Source organism: Balaenoptera physalus, assembly GCF_965194825.1.
Source record: "Balaenoptera physalus genome assembly, chromosome: 2".
In the NCBI taxonomy this organism is placed as follows: domain Eukaryota; kingdom Metazoa; phylum Chordata; class Mammalia; order Artiodactyla; family Balaenopteridae; genus Balaenoptera; species Balaenoptera physalus.
Window position 1 is genome coordinate 49,654,374 of NC_138883.1, and position 20,241 is coordinate 49,674,614.

At 41.6% G+C, this 20,241-nt stretch overlaps 1 protein-coding gene across 18 annotated transcripts in view; it reads left to right on the forward strand.

The window, feature by feature from the left end:
* NIN (ninein) overlaps nucleotides 1-20,241 on the forward strand; it is a 106,469-nt gene that overhangs the window by 10,323 nt on the left and 75,905 nt on the right. For 14 of the 18 annotated variants that reach the window (XR_014261121.1, XM_082452000.1, XM_082451999.1 and 11 more), the window contains exons 4-5: nucleotides 9,447-9,528; nucleotides 19,688-19,777. Coding sequence is in view for 17 of the 18 variants with exons in the window: in XM_082452000.1 (XP_082308126.1) it covers nucleotides 9,447-9,528; nucleotides 19,688-19,777 (172 nt within the window). In the remaining variant the exon portion in view is untranslated. The remainder of the gene's footprint in view (nucleotides 1-9,446; nucleotides 9,529-19,687; nucleotides 19,778-20,241) is intronic. The other 4 variants (XM_082452007.1, XM_082451994.1, XM_082451995.1 and 1 more) reach the window with 1 other exon arrangement.

A 20,241-nucleotide genomic window follows, 5' to 3' on the forward strand; every position in this document is an offset into this window, starting at 1 on the left:
CACGTGGTATAAATTGAGGAAGCAGCTGTGAAACTCAACTTTATTCCAGTGACCAAACTTCCTTTTCTTCATTTCATTTTCACTGTCTCTTAGCTGAAGCTTTGGGCAGGTGACCTCAGGTACAGTGCAGTGTATTGGCTCTCTGTGACGCGAGATGGACGGGAGTGGCGGTCATCCTGAAGTTAATGTACAGAGGATGATACGTTAATACATTGGGGGCCTGGCACCGTGGAGGTGGCATTTAACAGGGCTCACACTTAAAGAAAGTGTGAGTTTTTGTAAAATGAGAACCATTTTTGGTAACTTTGGGGGGATTAGCTGCTTGTGAATACATGTGATCCCTAAAAAAATGCTACAAATCTTGCTTTGAAAAGCAATAGAAATGGGAGCTTTGAGAATTAAACTACTTGCTCCTCATCATGTAAGGCACTCAAATGTTTTCTAGTTCTGCCTCAATCTCAGAGACTTCGGGGAGTCAACAGAGTAGCGTTTCTCGCTGTCGTCCTTGGGGATCTCAGTCCTTTGGGTATCTGAGGAATAGTATCAGAGAGGGGATCTGTTTTCACACCTATTAAAGCCGGAGAAGACATAATACAACTTCAGGTTTCCTTGAGAGCCAGTGTAAATATGGAACCCTCTGCTGTAAACAGATTGCTCCCTGGCAGCAGATTGACAGCTTGCTCTCCAGATGCTGCGCATCTTTGCCCTCGTTTGGCAGACTAAAACGGGGGACCAGTTATCGATTGATTCGTTAATGACTTGACACTACCAGCCCGCCTTTACGTTTGCTCTTCGCCTGCGAATAATGAATACCTAAGTGGTCTATAGCCTGATATTTACTTAGTGAGCCAGTGATAAAAGTTAAATAGATGTATGCATATTGATTTCATGGGGAAGGTCCCTGGTGGTTGTCTTGAGAGCAGGGTTGGCATGAATTAATGCACTACTGTTAGATTTGCATTTTCTATGAAACTGAATTATTCTCTTCAGATGATCACATAAACTGGGCCATATGCTGTTAAGATACTCTATATGGTCTACAATTTTAAATTATAAGGAAAAAAAATTCCTTAGACTTCACTGGAGAATTCTAAATTCTACCATCTTGATATATTGAATAGGAATCCTGAGTTGTAAAATTATAAAATTGTAAGCTGTTTCTAATACCAGCCGTCTTTCTTCTCTTTAGATGGTATTTATAGAAAAATATGTAAGAGTTAGCAGTTTGGTTTAATAAAAAAGGAGAAAGAAATAACAGCATGACAAACCTAAATATATTCATCTATTCGTTAATTCAAAACATATGTATTGTGTATGTCCGGTATGTCAGCATTCTAATGGTCTTATGGTATGAGTGCAACTTATGTTTATTGTACACTAAAGTTTTCCATTAAATTGGCTTTTGGAACACATTAGTACCCATCAACCTCCTGGATGCTTGTGGTTTTAATTTTGTCTTTTATATCATAACAAGTATAATTTTTAAATAAAAGAAAACATCTAAGTTTTACCTCCTTTGGTATTAAGCTGAATTAATCTTTTTTCTTGAAAAAGAAATAAGGTAAAAAGCATTTTCTCCCTCACTAAGAATATGAATATTATCTGTTTATTTTTTATCTTAAGATCCATCTTTCATAACTTCTTGTCTTTTTTTTTTTTTTTTTTTAAAGCCTAATGTTTCTTATGATGGTTGTCAAGGAAAGTAACTTAAATCGACTTGCCATTTTCATGCATTTTACTAATGGGCCATTTACCCTCAAATTAATCTGTCTGATCTTGCTTTATAACTTGAAACCATATTCCCCTGAGCATGGTGGTTACCCTATAAATGTTTGAAATGCCCAAAGATTGTGGATCACTGATTTAAAGGAAAGAGGACATTGCTGGTAGGTGTTTCCTACTAGGTTATCAAAAGAACTCCATTCATATCTTTGTCATCAGTTAAGCACCTGTCAGGTGGGTCAGACCCCCCCAAGACAAGGGATTCCTTGAAACACTGAGGAACTTATAGTCTGGTCAGGTAACATTCCTGGCAGGTGAATAGTACTGGGAGTAAATACTACAAACATTTAAGAAAGGGAACCATGTTAGCTCACTTATTGAACCAAGTTTCCATCCAAGCAATTGATTCCAATTGTAGGTGCTTCCTGTTTATTGTGCCTTTTAAAGGAAGTGTTTCCACATGCCTCTCTATTTCCTTTATTAGAAATCAGAACCTAAAGATGATAATTTACCTTGGTTTTGTTGAAGCCTTTAGTTGCGTCCAGCTTTAGAAATACATTGTCCTTTCCTTATTGAATATACTAACTTTGAGACAAAGCTGCCCCCCTATCCCCTGAGCTTCCCTGCTCTACTCTTTAATATGAATCTAGATGCTGACATATCTCATGTTCTTGACACTCTTTAGAATCAGAACAAGCCGCGAGGTAGCAGAACTTACCATTGGCTTCCAAAGAGTCCCATAGGTGTGTGGACTTTGGTCATCAAAGGCACTTTGGAATTTTTTGTATTAAAATTTGATAACTGTACAAATATATAATTCCACTCAGCTTTTGCAGTTTTCATTTTCAAGTGCTGTGTTCTTTTATAAACATCATGATTAATTGTATATGGCGATTTGCTGGTTTGTTTCCACTTCATTCAGCTTTTTAAGATTTCTTTCACTTACATACATTTTAACTGTTTGAAAAGTGAATCAGAAGTACAGCAGTACTTTCTGGTGGTGATTATTTGTACTTGTTCTCTATGTGCAAAATTACCCTTGATCATCAAACAGTGCCTATTTATAACCACCCCGTGTTCATGCTCTTGTTTCATATTATTGATCTGGGCTTTTTGAATGAGTTGGAGGGAAAGGTGGGAACATTTCTCATTACATCTCTTAAATGTCTGAATCTTTGCCATCTCTCTTACTGTTTAACCTGAAACAGTGAGGAATATTTTCTAATTCCATTTTGGTCTTGTGAGTCTGTGGGGTTGATTTGAACTCCTAAGGGGCTATAGTTCACATTTATAGACAAAAAGACCTTCTGATTAAGAGGCTGCAAGACTTGCTTCTTTTCTTTGTTAACACTTTCTTGTCAACCTCACTGCAAAATTGACTTTGGTGTTGTATACTGTGAACCTCGCAAGGTATTTAGTTTGACAAAAAGCAAGGGCAAAGGGGAGGGCTGGCCTTCCAGCAGCCTGTTGGGAAGGCCTTCTACTCTCAACAAGAGGTATGAGCAAGTGCTAAATGGCTGTTCTTCTCTACCTACTTTATTTCAGTAATGACTGTCACTCTCACCAGAGAAAGTATGTTCAGGAATGCTCATTAGATTTCTGCAGTATTCCATTTATACTTTTATGAGTAGCTTCTTGTTTGGATGGAGGGGACTTAAAGTGCTTCAGTGTCCAGCACAGATTTTAGACTTCAGTGTTCATCTGTATGACAGAGAAGCCTAGAACCCAGAACTTGGAAAAAGTCTGGTGTCTTGTCTGGGGTCAGGCCACTCACTTGAAGCAGCATCAGGATGGGAACCCAGATTTCCCAGTCCCTGAGTTTGAATGCATGTCTCCACAGCCTCCTCAGACTCCACATATGAAAATATGAATCTCATTCTCCATCCCCTGCAACCCACCCCCATCCTCAAACTCCCTCCCCCACCACATGGATGCCGTATGCTATTGGAGCAGTCTTTGAATCAGACCTGGATTCAAGTACTGACTCCTGTCACTTTTTAGCCATGTATGTACATTATCTTAAATACTCTGAGCCTCAGTTTCTTCATCTCTATAATGGGAAAAATAATACCCTCCCTATAAGATTGGGATGAGGTTGACTTAGAGCATGTGTATCAAAGGCCCATCTAGGAGCTAGGAACACAGTTAACCACTGTGTCCTGTGTCTCCCTGTACACTGCCCCCCTCCATCTCTTACACAGTGAGAGTGGGTTTTTGATAAATGGTGACTTCCCAGGAATGATTTTCTGAGAAAGCTCATTAGAGTAGGGAACGGATTTGCTAGCAAGTCTCTTGTGTGGCGGTGGTTTGCATCTGTTTCTATCTGTAGGCAGGGCTCCTTGGATCCATCTTGGAGTACAACTTCACACAGTCGATTGAGGTTTTACAAACCCACCTCTTAAAATGGCCTTTGCCTCTCTCCACATTGTCTGCAGTAAATGACTACTAAGCTGCAATAACCCAAATGCTGTATTTAGAAGAAAACATTTGTAACTGTATCTTTCATTATGAAACCATGTCTCTTTGTTCTTCTGTGTCATTTCTCTTTGCATAATGCTGTCAATGTTATTTTCCTGTACATTGACCTTCTGTTGAGTCCATATTTCTATACCCATTTTAGCTAACACAATGTTTTGAATGTCCTTTCTTTGATTTCCCTGTGTATTAATAGCTGCAAACCTCTTAAGTGTGATGAGAGTTACGTGGGCCTTTGTCTGGTCTAATAAGCTCACTTTGTTGAACGCTGGCTTGAGCCCTCTCATCTCAGGTCTGTTTGAAGTGCTGCCTGCACACATGGGGAAACCGTATGCGTCTGATCTCCATGATTGCACGAGATGATTTTATGCAACGTTAAGTTCCTCATTCTACTTCCTGTTACAGGGTTTTTTGTGTGTGGTTTGAAATAGAATTTGTTTCTTACGCTGCGCTTAAATTAGTTTTTCAGAAAGGCAAATTATGTTTCTCAAAAAGCTATGAAATTCCTATGAAATTTGGAGAGGAAAAGTGATGAGGTAAATTTCTATTAAGCGGTGGTGACACATGACAAAAAACATCAGACTTAACTAGTCTTCCTGTTAATTTAGTTTAAATGTCATGTGTGTTTTTAGTCAGTCATGTAATTTTCCCATTGCTGCAAACTGCCCTTTGAGGCATACAAGGTATAGGAATGCTTGTAAAATGAATGGCGGCAATTATTATTCAAATGAGGGGGTACCAACCAAGGTATGCATGGCTCTCGAAAGCTGGTTACCATGTGAGATTTAATCGCATTGTATACTTCTGAAGATTTCTAAATTTTAACAGAATACAATAGTAAAGCTCCCTTGGAGGAGAAAAAATGGTACTTAAAAATTACAGGGACTGAACTGAGTGAGCCCACTGATGTGCATTTCTTCACAATAGAGGGCGTTTATTCATGTTTTGGTTCTGGGTTGTGCCCTGAGGGGCTTTTCTGCCCCATCTGTATTCATGAGCATTGATGGAAAATAGTGGTCACCTGCCTCTATTAGAGAACTCTCTTGAAATGTGGAATTTACTGCTATTTAAAGCAGAGGGTCTGGGGTCTCTGCCCTCACAAGAAGGAAAATAAAGGTCAGTTTAAGACTTGAAGCTGCTCCAATTGTTTTTTGATCAGCTTGCCAGGTTTTTTGTTTTGGATTTTTAGATTCTTTTTGTGGGGGAAGAAGGGTGTCACCCAGATAAACATTGCTGGATTATGAAGAACCCCTGAGTTAATAATCATGTTTAGTTTTTTGTAGATTTTTTTCCTTCTAAAATGTGGCTGATTTAATACATCCTAAGTCCATTTTGGAAACCTTTAAGCTCTGCCTGTGAATATCTTGGAGAAGTCGAATGTCACAAAACTGTCCCTCTTTTCCTCCCTGCTGGCCTACTAGGACATGCTCATTTATCAGAGGCCCCTACCAGCTTTTTTTGTCTCTCTCAAAGCATTTGCCAGGTTCTGCCTTGTATTATAGTTACTAATCAACTTTCTTCTCTTCTTCCCCATTCCACCCTCCCACACTCTAGAATCTGGATAAACCCCTTGAGGGCAGAGGTTATATATTCTCTTGCTCTTGTGTCCTCTGAGGCCCCAGTGTCCTACTTTGTACCTGGTGACATTGTGTAAAGTTGAGGATTTGACCTGGAGCAGCAGAGGGATTTCCCTGAGAGGTCAGACCAGGAGTGAAGAGGGCCTGGGGCAGGCAGGGTGGCTGGACTTCCATGAGTCCATTCAGAAGGCCTCAGTTCTCCCGGTAACTCTATCACTTCAAGACAGGTGGCCTTGGGCAAGGCACATGCCTTCTCTGAGCCTCTCTCCCCTCAGTTCAAAGGAGGGATGCCTGCCTTGACCGTCTCTCATGGATGTTGTGAGATTCAACTGGCCAAATGTCCAGGAAAGAATGAGCCTACAATAATGCTCCCAGAACTCGCATTAATATAATTTTCTAATAACTGGATCTCTTACCCCATTTAGTGGCAAACTTTAAAAAAATAAAAAAAGGGGTTAACCATTGGGGATTGAGAAAATTTTATTAAAGTTTTACCCTAACAAATAGTATAATAAACATCATGAGGCTATTCTTGATCATTTAAAATCTTCTTGGTCTATCAGTTATTCTTCTGTATTATAAGAACAATACCCTCAGGATTTATTTAGCAGCACGTAGATCCTTGCCTCAATACTAAATAACCCCAGCCTATTAGGTTTTGAGTGTGTATGTGTTTTTAAAAATTTAAACTTTTTTTAAGTGTAAAAAATTATACTTTACTTTTGTTCGAGGGGGGATAGTTAATGTCTTCTCTCAATCCCAGTATGTCAGTAGCTACTTCTTGTACTTACCTTGAAGTGTCCTTGTCTTTTAGTTGCTGTTTCTAATCTGTAGGGGGGTGGGAAGCAGGAAAATGAAGCTGATAATAAATCATGTAGAGTGAGAAGAAATAGCTTCTGAGTCGGTTCCAGGGCATATTCTACAAGAAGAGCGAGTGGGCTTTGTGACACCTTCCTCAGCTTTGGACACCACTTGTTCGCTTCCCAATTGTCTGCCATGCTCTAGATGACTGAGGCTGAGCGAGAAGCAACCTCTATGTCAGTGAGGTACATACTGTCTCAGAAGTGGGTGTGTTTGTATGAGGCCTAAGTGTCCCTTGAATCTGGTATAATAAAGTCTTAGAAGTGGGTTAGAATTAACTTCCAGGTTATAGACGTCTTTGTCATGTTTGGAGGGTACGGGAAGTAAACTTGAGATACAGAAACCCCTGAGTGACCTGCACGGCTAATCCTCAGCGAGTTGAGCTATGTTAGGACTAAATTCCGAAGGGCTCTTTCCAATGACCTCTATCAAAACTGACAGGTTGAGGAGACCCAGCAGAGACCCACAGAGTCAGATATAAAGGATGTGAAAGTCTCAAGGCAACCACATCCCTTTTGAAACAGGAGCCCTCCTTCTGTTCAACTCATTAACTGTGGCAGTGAGGGACTCTGGTTTCATTCGGGTCATGTCCACTGATACCCTAAGGGAGAGGAGAATCTCGGAGCTGGGGTCCCTAAACACAGCAGACCGGATCCATTTCTCGGATGCTGGCCAGCTGCACAGGTCCGGGGGGGAGGCAGGCTCCTGGGGCTCCTGCTGTCACCCCCGCCCTACCACTTGGCTGGTTGGGTCACTCTCATGGCCAGTTGCTTTGCTTGCGATATGGCCCCGTTTCTCTGTGAAAGTGGTGAGAACAGTCACCCCCATTACTAGTCCTATTAGTAGTGTTAACTACCACTTGCTGACCACCTAGCAAGTCCCAGGAAGTTCTAGACACTTTACATAACTCTCATTTTATCTCCCTAAAGCCACTATGAGGGAGGCGGTAGTATAAATAACATAAAATACATGCAGTGCCCTTAGCAGTACCTGCCTGATTCCCTGTGACAGTTCCTGAGACTATGCGCTCCATGGCGGCTCCATCACCGGGGCCTAGGATAGGGCCTGGCCCATAGCAGTGGCCCAATAAATATCTGTTGAATGAATCATAAAGAGGAGTTGTTAGCCATCCCATTTTTCAATTGGAACAAACTAAAACTTGGAGAGGTTTGGTAATTGAGCCAATTCACAGTGGCTGAGCCAGAGTCAGGATCTAGACCCAGCTGCCCCAGCTTAGAGCTTTCACTCCTCACCCTTCTCCTGCCCACCCTAAGAGGAAAGCATGATTCCGGTAGGAAATAGTAGATGCCAGGGTGGGAGATGCCCCTGAGTGGGAGAGGCTTGGGTATGTGCTGTTTGTGGGCTGGCTGGTTGGGAAGATGGCCTTGCCCCCGGTAACTGAAGCTGGATGCCACGGTGCCTGAAGCCCACCTCTGACTCTGGCAGAACCTAGTTCTCCTTCCTCCCCCAGGCTTTGCTGTGATTCGTCAGCTATGAAACCTAATTAGCACAGTTTATAATTCTGTAATCTTCTAGTCCTTCATTGATTGTACCACCCTGGCTCTTTAGCAGATGCCCTCCCTTCCTGAACAGACTTCCGCTCTGGCTCCATAAATATGCTGATTTTTAGTCTGTGTGATTTAAAGGAATACGATTTTAGAAAGCAGTTTCAAGTAATCAAAATGAATGTGGTAGAGAAATCACATATTCTTTGGGAGAGAGTGGTAAATTGCAAGCATATGCTATTTTATGACATATGAATCTCAGTGGATTCCTCTCCTTTGCACTGATTTGCATGAATAAGACATATGATTGGTTTCCTTCGTTGTTTAGATAACTAACAAGGTTTGCTGCTTTTCCACATTTAATTCAGAAGTGGTTTTTATCTGTCACTATATTTAATCTCCCAGGCAACGTTTTGTAATGATGTCTAAAGAGACCCATAGCAGCACAAGTTATAAATTTATCAACTTTGTAGTTACATACAGGGTTCTGTATAAATAGGCACCACGTTATTAAACTATAATTATGATGAGAAGAAATACCATCTCTCCCTTCTGTCGCATGGTGAGATCATGTAAATTTAAGTTATAGAAGAATGTACTTGACCATAAAGAAAACTATTTTATCCCTTTAACCAAAGTAATATCCCAATTCTGAGTATTCACTTAAGTGAAACTCAGGTTCTTTCCTACTTCAGTCAAGGTAATTGTATGTTTAAGAATTCGGCAGAATGCTTCCCAAGGTTCTTTTATTCTTTGTGTTTGCTATTGATTTCTATTTGTTTATAGAATTACAGGGGCCTTGGGAGATAAATATATAACATATTCCTGCCTCAGGCAAGACTGTATTTCAAGTCATCTTCGAAAGGTAGTTTACTCTCTTCTAGAATATCTTAAGAGATGAAAGCATCTTTGGGACATTGTTACAGAGGATCATTTACTTGGAAAGTTTTTTCTAGTACCTAACCTAACATCTTTCTCTTCTGGTCTTGTTTAGAAAAATTAAAGGAGCTAAGAATTCAAAACCTATCTTTTTCTGAGTTTATAAAGAGGGTTTTGCTGTGTAGTTTTCCCCCTCAGGGTTGACTAAATATTGATATTAGTGTTGGTGACACTGGCGTGTAAAATGATCAGCCCATTTTCCCTTTAGTGCTTTAAAGAAATGAAATAAAAAGGGAAAAAAACAGGTTATATGGCTCACTTCAAGGCTGTCACATGCTAACAAATGGTTCTGGAACCTTGTAGATGGGTTTGCTTCCTTAAGGCTGTGGAAACTATTTTGAATTTCTTTTGAATTGTTTATTTTTAGGTGCATTTTGACCAATTTAAAGAAGCATTAATACTTATCTTGTCTAGAACTCTATCAAATGAAGAACACTTTCAAGAACCAGGTAAGGACACTAACTTCTCTCTTCCTTCTGCTTTAAAATTTGTCCAGGGAAGAATTTGGGGACCTTGAAGCATGTCTGTGAAAGCTTTGGGGCATCCGCTTCCCACAGATTGAGTGGTTATTTTTGGTCTTTTGACATGGTCATAAAAGCCTTGCAGCTGTTGCACACTAAGATGAGCCTTCTCTACCACAGCAGCGAATTGTGGAAGAAATCACTGGATTGTTCCTAGGAGATGTGTCAGATGGTGTGGCCAAAACTCATTCTAGGAATGAGCAGAGTGGGGCTGAATAGTACTTCCTCCCTCCTCATTTCCTGTGAACGAGGAACAGTATGAACTGGGGGGGGAGTTTTGTCTGAAAGAAGAAGGTTGGCCAATGAAGAGATAATTTTATTCAGTCCCACTGAGTGGATAGCCCTCTGTTACAGACCTTATCACATTATATTATAATTGTTTTTCTATCTCCTCTCGAGTGATAGTTCCTTATGGTCCACGTTTGTTCATTGTTGTATTTTTAGTGCCTAATAGGATGTTTAGCACATAGTAAGTATCCAATGAATGTTATGAAATGAAAAACTTAATATTATACTTCACTGATTTTTTTAAAGGCACCATAGATTATGACACATCATTATTTTATATACCTCTAAAAAGAAAAATTATTCTCAATTATAATGGTAAAATGTCATTGATTGTAAGACACATAATAATTTCAGAATATTCTAATCTAGGGGTGTGTGTGGGGAGGTTATGTCTTAGAATCAATGAAATATGGTAAATATTTAAGGGGAAGTCTAAAACAGTGTTGAAATTTATATTATAATACAGTCTGTTTTTTTTTTTTTTTTTTTTAATTATCTGTTCTGAATTTTATTTATTTATTTATTTATTTTTGGCTGTGTTGGGTCTTCGTTTCTGTGCGAGGGCTTTCTCTAGTTGTGGCATGCGGGGGCCACTCTTCATCGCGGTGCGCGGGCCTCTCACTATCGCGGCCTCTCTTGTTGTGGAGCACAGGCTCCAGACACGCAGGCTCAGCAGTTGTGGCTCACGGGCCTAGTTGCTCCGCGGCATGTGGGACCCTCCCAGACCAGGGCTCGAACCCGTGTCCCCTGCATTAGCAGGCAGATTCTCAACCACTGCGCCACCAGGGAAGCCCAACAGTCTGGTTTTATAAAAAAAAATCAGTGGTTATTAGGGGCTAGGATTAGAGGTTGACTATAAAGGGGCACAAGGGAATTTTGGGGGTGATGAAACTGTTTTATATCTTGATTGTGGTGGTGGCTACAGATTTTACCAGTGTTTTAACCCATAGAGTTGCTCACTAAAAAAGAGAACACTAAAAATATAGTCCAGTTTTGAGACTGAGGAGAAATCATTGACATTTTGTCCCTATAAGGAGTCATTCAGTGTGACCTATTTAGAAGAAGCACAGGTGGGAACTCATGTCTTATCCTCACTGGTGATCTAGTTCTTCATTGTACCTTCTGAAATGCTCCAGATTTGTGTCATATGTATGAACTCTGCATTTAGCAGTGTTTTGGATTCCAGATTGAGTCTCCCCCTTTTTGCTAAGGTTATTGCCAACTCGGAGGCTTTCCAGAGCTCTCTGCAAGCCCCCAGTGAGCCTAGGAGGGAGGTTATTGCATTCTAGAGATTTTCCAGACAAAAAGTAGAATTTCTGTAGGTGACCACTGCTGGAACATGGACTTTTGTTCTTATGGGGTCTCACATTTTATTGGCAGTTTTGCTTTTTTAAAGTTGTCATCTTGGGAATTCCCTGGCAGTCCAGTGATTAGGACTTGGCGCTTTCACTGCTGGGGCCCAGGTTCAATCCCTGGTCAGGGAACTAAGATCCCGCGGCCAAAAATAAATAAATAAATAAAAATGTAAAATCAAGGTTGTCATCTTTTTTTTTTTAAATTTATTTATTTAATTTATTTATTTTTGGCTGCGTTGGGTCTTCGTTGCTGTGCACGGGCTTTCTCTAGTTGCAGCGAGCGGGGGCTACTCTTCGCTGCGGTGCACAGGCTTCTCATTGTGGTGGCTTCTCTTGTGGTGGAATACGGGCTCTAGGCACACGGGCTTCAGTAGTTGTGGCACACGGGTTCAGTAGTTGTGGCACACGGGTTCAGTAGTTGTGGCACACGGGTTCAGTAGTTGTGGCACACGGGTTCAGTAGTTGTGGCCCGCGGGCTCTAGAGCGCAGGCTCGGTAGTTGGGGCGCATGGGCTTAGTTGCTCCGTGGCATGTGGGACCTTCCCGGACCAGGGCTCGAACCCATATGTCCCCTGCATTGGCAGGCAGATTCTTAACCACTGTGCCACCAGGGAAGCCCCAAGGTTGTCAACTTGATAACAATAGTGCAAGATCTAGGGACCCTGACTAGAGCTATGGTGACACTACCACATCTATTTTATTTCATATGAGCATAGGTAACATAAGCTTAAGTTCCGTGTTCTTCTGTTTTCCCATCATATGGGTTTGGGGTGGGCAGTGCTGCCACTAGACCACGTGGTCCTTTTGCTGCTCTTTCTTCAAAACCTCTCCTGTCACCTGCCAGAAAATTGTCCTAATAAATGTACAGATTGATGTGACCACAAATGTGAAGGGTGCCCCATAGAGGGCTCTGAATAATGGGGAGGTAGACAATGGCTGGCTGAGCTTGGTACAGCTCGGAAGTAAGGTTTATGAATTCAGCTCCAGGCAGTAGTTTCAGAGTGATGTATATGCCTCAATGCTGTGCAGGCTGAGGCCATCATTTGGACAAATCTTCCAGGGGGACACGCAGAGGGATTTTTATAGTTCACCGTGTGCTCCATCCTTTGGGTGGGGTGCAGCAAACCTTTGTTACAGAGCTGCCCCAAATCAGTGTAATGAAGCAGCAAAGTACTTAGAGCATTTCATCCAGCATGTATGCGACTTCCTAACGTTTGGCTTGGCAGCATAAAATCTAGGATTGAGCCTGTGCCTTAAGAGTGTTTTATCTCATATGAGGCTGGGAGTCATTCCTTCTTTGTTCCTGAGAATCTCTGCTTTTTCTGTCTTTTGCCCATCGCTCCCTGGCCCTTCCAGTTGTTTTTGGGGATCATGCATTGCTTTCCACTCAAATGTTCTCCCACCCACTCGAATATGTGACTCCACCCCCATAGGCTGCCTGGCTTGACTGGCGAGAGACAGGGAAAGAAGGATAAGCACTCAAATGCTGTGTATCAAGAGGCCACTTGAGTTCGCCCCCTCCTTCCCCTTTATGAAAATAGCTATCCCTTAAATCATAGACCATATGATTGTAGGGCTGGAGCAAATGCTGCCATTTTATCCATGAGCAAATTGAGGCTCAAAGAGGGATGTGACTTAATTGAAGTCTCACAGATTGTAGCAGGGAAGGATGCTGATGCTGTATCACCAAGGGATGGGACTCCAGGAGGCCTTGGCTTAAGGATGTTTACCCTCAGATGGATGAGCTGGGGGCAACAGTCCTCAGTCAGTGCAGCCTGGCCAGAAAGATTCTGACAAGCGGCCAGAGGCAGAAGGAAGGAGCAAATAAGAGCAAGTTTCACCTGATCATTAGTGACAGGGATGCCTGTGTCCTCAGCATTATTTGGCTGTTCAGTACTTAATTCATCTTCTACCGTAAGGGGCCAGGGCTGTTGTATTTTTGTCTTGCCTTTTCAAATCAGTGGACCTCCTGGACTTTGAGAGAAAAGGTTACCCTTAAACTATGGAAGGTGACTGCAAAAATAGGGCCATCATGCACAGCCTTAGACATTGAGTGGGTCATGAATTGATATTTTATAACATCCAAGATTTTTATAAGTTAAAAATATCAGATGTTGCACCTGACTATAATATAGAAAATCCAGCTTGATTAGGTAGAAAGACCCTTGAACCAGGAGTTACAAAATACTGGCCTTGCTCCTCTAATTAGGTGGTCTTATACGTCACAACCTCTGTGGTCTTCAGTTGCCGCATATGTGAAAGTAGTTGTACTGGAAAATACTTAAAATCCATTCAGCTCCAAGATTCAGTTGTATTGTCTCCTAATATCTAAATGACATCTACATTTATGAGAAAGCTAGCTTTGTGTTTCTATAAAATTTCACCCAACATAAATTGACACTATAAGGGTCTGCTTCCTAAGGACAAATGCCCAGTATAGTTCATGCTTTCATATTCTTCTAATAAAAGACAATTATATATAAATAATACAAAAACAAAGCTATAATAGGATGTCAGAGGAGATGGAATTAAGTCATTATTTACATAGTCTTGGGTTGTGCCATTTATAACATCTCTGCGGTACAGTGTCTTTATTTTTAAAATTAGAGGGTACGAACTAGATGATTTTTAGCATCTTTTTAACGCTGATGTGTATGATTCTAAGACTCTTAGGAGAGAGTTTTTTCCCTAAAACAACAATAGTAACAACAATAATACACAATGAAAAGTACTGAAATTCAGATAAGGTCAGAAGAATGGGTTGGGGATGTAGAGAGTCCTTTGTGAATTCCAAACTGATTAACATCACCGATGGCATAGCTCCCTCATGTCTATGTGTACAATTTAATTTTGAAATTATTTTCCTAGAATAAGAGAAGGACACCTTAATTATTAGTTACTTATTCAGTTTGCTATGGCTTTGGATGATAGGATTTTTATAATGGAAATGCTGGCACAGGCTCTAAGCTACATGGCACCAACATGCTGTCTGGATCTGTTCTCCAGAGATTTTGTCCTTGTTTGATGCATCTTACAGTAGATTTGTGTTCTGTAGTAGATGTTAGCATAATGCAGGAAGCTCTTTCTTTTCCTCGTGCGGTTAATGTAAAATATCTTTCCTTTGTTTATTTGGTGAGGGAAAACTCAGGTTTGGAAAAACCAAATCATTAGAAAAAAAGGCACGGCAGATGATTGTTTTTTTCTTTCTCTTTTTCTTTTTTTTCTTTTTTTTGGTAATAAACATTACTAGTTCCAGAAACTGCCCTATTTCTAGTTATTTTCCTTATATTTGGGGAAGCTATAAATATAATAAGCAAATATCTCTTCATTCACTCAGCAAGGCAGGTCTCATGGCCAGACAGTGGGCTAGATCCTGGTTTGCAGTGATTGAAGATTTGTGTTTGCAGCTGTATTCAGAGTTGAACTGAACTCTGGCTGAGGACCCTGTTTTTAGGAGATATACACAGATGGCCCAACAGGCATGCTCTCGTGTCCTCTCTCTGGTTGAGTAAGGGCTTAGTCCTCGGTTCCTTTGGTATGTATGAGACGCTAACAGTGAGCACCAGAAAATTTCTTCAAAAATTAAAAGTAAGGTAAAATCACTACCACTAACCACCACCACTATCAAAAGAGGGTGTGAGGACCCATTTCCTAAGGTCAGAGGGAATTGGAAACACTCACGCCCACTGGTGGTCATGTAAAATGATAAAACCTTCCTAGACTTATGTAAAACAGTAAGTACCATAAAAATGCCTTTGGCCAATCAATGCCACGCTCAGATTTTTATGCTATGGAAATAATTATGGATGTGCATGAAGATGTGTGTGTAAGGATAGTCATTTAAAATAGTAAAAAAAAAAACAATAAAAAAACTATATATCTCAAGAATAAATATTTGACAGTGTATTTTGGTTAGGCAAATTATGATGTATCTGTGTAATCAAAGGCTAAGCAACTATTCAGCTGTCCTATAGAAGAATACTTATTGTTATGATTTTACAAGGAGTAAAAAGGCACCCTTTTAAAAATATGTGTATGTGCAAAAAAGATACTCCTGTTATTTAAAATTAAATAAATAGGGCTGGTGAGAATTTTGATAATGAAACAGTTTGCTTGGGAGTTGTGCTGATGTAAGTTTATTTCAATTCCAGCATATGAGAAGGTTTCCAAACTGGGGACATGAAAATGGTAGTTTTCTACAGGGAGTCTTAGAGAATTGGTGTCTCCTCTCATGTCAGCCCATTGATGAAGGGAAAGGAGATGACAAGGAAGAGAAAATTAGGGCATGAATGAGATGGAGGCAGCTTCAGTTTCTGAGATGACAGACTGGATGTCGTCACTGTGTGTTCGCCAGTAATCTTACCCATGGCGACAAATGAGGTCAAGGAATCTACTGCAGGACTGGGGGCTGTGAGCCTCTCCCTGACTCTGCTCTGCTGGCTTTGAGCCGCCGCTGACCCCCAGGAGTCTGGGTGGGAGGACACTATCCAGGGCAGGAGCTACCTGACAGAATAGTGACCTTGCCCCATGGAACTCCTGTTGTTTTCCCTTCCTCCAGATGAGGAGACCAAGCCTCAGGACGTTAGGTACTCCTCACCTTGATAAGGACAGAGGGTCCAGGTCTGTTTGAATTCAGAGCCCACAGGCTCTTTCCATGAAGCACTGCTGCCCTGGAAAGCATTCAGTCCAGCTGGGTAGGTGATTCTAACATGTAAAATGCTTTTAGAAAAATATGACCATGATCGTTATTAAATCGGGAGCTATCAACAGTATGGGTTGCACTAAATTCATAGAAAAAAACGTTCCATGAAACTTGTGCCAAGCAGTTACTTGAAAGAAATGAGTTTTGAGTTGAGCCTTGAACGATGGGGAGGATTCAGTTAGGTGATAAGTGAATCTCTGCCTTTATCCCCCAAATGGCTCAAGATGCAGGCAGGCTGATCCTTCTGGGAAGAAGGTTGGGGGACAATCACATCATCATTATCAACTCGAAGAGTTTTTCTTATTGACAGACCTTCACCTGCTCTAGGGCTTAGATAGACCATCTGATCAGACCAGTCAGCCCTGGGGCTTGCCAGACCACACCCATCCACCATCCTCAGCACCCTTGCGGGGTGCTAACCTTCCCCTCAACGCTTCCCTTCCAGGCAAGGCTAATCAGAGCCACCTTATTACCTTTGTGCCCAGAAGCCCCTGTGTTCCTGCAGGAAACATCACTCAGACTGGTAAGAATTGACGTGAAGACTGCTCCTAAAATTCTGTCATTGCATCCGGGGAGGGCCTGAAAGCTCCAGTTGACATCTGCATCTCGTGTGAAGATTCTGGAAGAGAGGCGTGATTGGGGAGTGGGGTGTTAGTGGCTGGGAAGCAGCTGCCTTGGCAAGGGCTGTGTGCACACAAAGTGTTGGGGTGAGGAGCCTGCCTGCCGACGGTCCCTGCAGAGGCGGGGCACACTGGGAGGCAGAAGGAATGGCTGACAGTGTCTGAAGGCTTTCCGGGTGTCTTTTTTTATGTCGTTCATTCTCTCTTGGCTTCTCTTCTCCCCTCGTTTCCTTAGGACATCTCCCTCCCCATCCCTTCTTCTTTCCGCTTCTCCAACTCACCTCCACCCTCCTCTCCTCTCCTTCTTGGCCCCTCACTCCATTCTTCTCCTACCTGTTGGTCCCCAATCCATCAGTTTCTCCTGCTTCCCCTCCCCCATCCCCACATAGGCCTCCAGCTCTCTGCCTGTCTTCTGACCCTCACCCACTTCCCTTGCTATTGGTCTCAATCTCTCTTTCTGTCTCCTTCTGTGTTGGTCTCCCCTTTGATTCATTTCTCCCCTTTTCTCTTATTTAGTATCAGGTGTGCGTTTGCACTCTGTGTAAGCCCTGTGCAACGGTGCGTTCAGAATAGGCGAGGAGGTGGGAGGTGCAGTGGGGCTGGTTGTGCTCATTTGCTGTGTGACTGCCTCTTCCAGGGAAGCTTCGTGGGGGGCTTGTCCTGAGGTTTACACCTGCTTCATTTTTGACTCCTTATTTTCAGAGGGGTTTCGGGAATCCCGTGAGTTCAGCAGAAATGTAGTATAGAGGGCCTCAGATGATCCCCCTGTGCCCAGGTCCTTTGGAAGGGGGTGGGGTCTCTGGGAATGATTTCCCAGGTTAACGAAATGGGGCAGGAAGGGAAGTAGAAAGCAAGGGGGTCTACATGAGCAATTCCAAAACAAGAAGATCAGCACCATAAAGGCAGGGCTTTCTTCTTCATCCTGGAGGTATCCTCAGTTCAAACAGGGAAGTTTGAATCAAAAAGTGATAAAACAGATTTCTCCGGTAGTCCAGTGGGTAAGACTCCGTGCTCCCAAAAAGTGATAAAATATCCATCTTATCCCTCAACAAGTACAACAGAATGCTTTGCCCATGGCAGGTGTCTGATAAATATAAGTTAAATGAATCCACCTAATACAGGAGTGCATCTCTGAAACTCTCCTTTAACTTCCCATGTATGTGCTGAGGATGGCACCTCATCCCATGTCCCTAAGCCTTGTGTTTTTCAAGAAAAGCATTGATGGAATAAATAGTGTTTAGGTTTTTGGGTAACGATTTCAGCTTCCTCTTGGGTCCTCATTGCTTTGCCTTTGGTCATTGGAAGAACTGAGTGTTCCAAGTGGCCATCCACGTCACACAGGTGGCTGGGGCAGTTCTGGGAGAGAGTACAGAGCGTGAACTGCCCTGCTCAGTTAGAGGGGGGAAGGGAGGGAGAGGCGGAGGCACAGGTGGGTGGCTGGTTGATTTCCCTGCCTGCAGCTGGCCTGTTCCGAGTGGTCATTCTCATTAACATTGAATTTCAATTTTTCTTTTATTATAAGTGCAAGACCTTCTGGTCACAAGTCATACATGTGCACTGAGGTTCATCCTGATTCTGGAAAGTGAACATTATCACACCTCTGGAGTTTCTCTTCTTGGTGCATCTCATTGTGAGCTCTCCAGGGGCTCGAGTCTAAGACTCCTCTGGGCAGGCTGGGCTTGTCTGCTTTCCTTCAAAGCTCATTTGTATTTTTATGTAGTGATGCCAAATAGGGAAAATGGAAAATAGGAAAGAAGGGGAAATGGCTCAGAAGCTTGACAATCCAGGTAGAATCATAAATATACATTCAAGGAAATAAAATACTGAAAGTACAAGCAGTCCTTTATATTTTGGTTTTTTTTTTTCCACTGGCATTTCATGTCCCTCCTTGGAGCTCATGATTGGTGCAGTTACTTACACTTATGTTAAAGGAAGCTGTATGTAAATAATTTCATTTCTTAATAAATTAAATAACCCTATATTATCTGGCATAGATAAAATTGTTCCAGGATAAACCCCTGAAATACATACATTACATCTGGATGTGCTCATAAAGTAAAGAAACTTTGCCCCAGGGCTGTGGTTTTGCAAGTCTTTGTTGGGCATGGTAAGGGAGGGGTAAGGCATTCTTTAATTTGGGGGAGCAAGAGTGTCTTGAAATCCCCACTAAGGCCTCCTGTTTGGTGAACTGCTGCTGTGCACTTGTAAAGCCCTGCTTGAGATTCATAAGGAGAACGCTGGAGTTTTCAAAGGCTTAGCACCACAATGGCTGTTGACCGTGAATGTTCTCTCTGGATCTCCTTACTTTTAATGTCTTTCTTCCCCTTCTTATCTTGTAAATACAATGAGGCTGATGCTCTAAATAAAAGAAGGCTGTATGAGTGTGTTCAAGTCTAAAATATAACTATTTGTAATCGGTGTGATTAGTGGAATTCTTTATTGTATGGAAGTTTTGTGAAATTTCTTACGAGGAAACTTTAATGCCCCATTTTTTCCTTTGTGCTAATATCTTTATTCAAAAAGATTCTACATTTTAATAGATTTCTCTAGAAATTGACTTTGTGATGTATGTACATTCTGTGAAAGATATTAACTTCGAGTTTTAAGAATTAATTTAAAGTTCCTGGCAGTGCAAAAATAAGTAAGTGTATAAATAAACCAAAACTCCACAGGACCCCTAATGTTTCACAGTTTATTATGTTTCATTGCTTAGAAAAAGAGCTATTTCAAATCTACCACTGCTCCCTACACAGCATGAAATATTTAGTAGTAAATAACTAGGGAACTATTTCATCCACAGGTGGATTTTGGATTAAATCACAGTGGGTTGTGTTTGTTTGTTTGTTTGTTTGTTTTAAGACTGTGGCTTTGCCCCACTGCTTTTTTTTCCTCTGAAAAAGTGCAGCATGCATTCAGAGTTCCTTTGCCACTTCCTTCCCCAGACCATGACTTATGTTCTCATACTGGGAAAATCCCACGTTCCATTTTCTGACGTTATACATTTTCCCTGTAATCTTTTCCAAACCCCCATCATCACTAATGGTGTATCTTGTTGTCTGCCACTAAAATTTAAGAATATGTAATAAATTAAGGATGGTTCTACATTGCCTTTTATCTGACTAGCATCTGTGGGTGTCAGCTGCCAACAAGTAGCTCGGGTGTCTGGGCCGCTCCTGAATGCTCACAAGCTGACACACTGTCTTCTGATAAAAGGTACCTTCAAATATGCATGCGACTTTCAATATAACTTTTGTATGCTTGAACACTTCCTGTAAGAGAATCGCTTGACCTAATAAAATGACTTGGCTGGGACTTTGAAAAAGCTGGATATAAATATTGCTAGAAATTATAGAGCAAGCATAAATACTTCACTCTGAGCTTTGCTGAGCATTTTCAGGATGTTTCTGACCACAATTGTGAAACCTAAGCTTATCCCAGAGGAAGGGCATGGGAGGGGGGCAGGACAGAGTTAGTCACGCAGGATCACCAGTCCTCCCAGGGAGACTACAAAGTAATAGCTACCCCCTAACATGGTTTCAGTGGTGATAAAGGAAGGGTTTTGTTCTTTTAGTTCTTATCTAATCAATTACCCTTGTTTTGATGATCTGTGTACAGCCCTCATCTAAAAATCTACATGTCTGAGTTCAGACATACCTTGTTAAGACTGTCATGTCCAA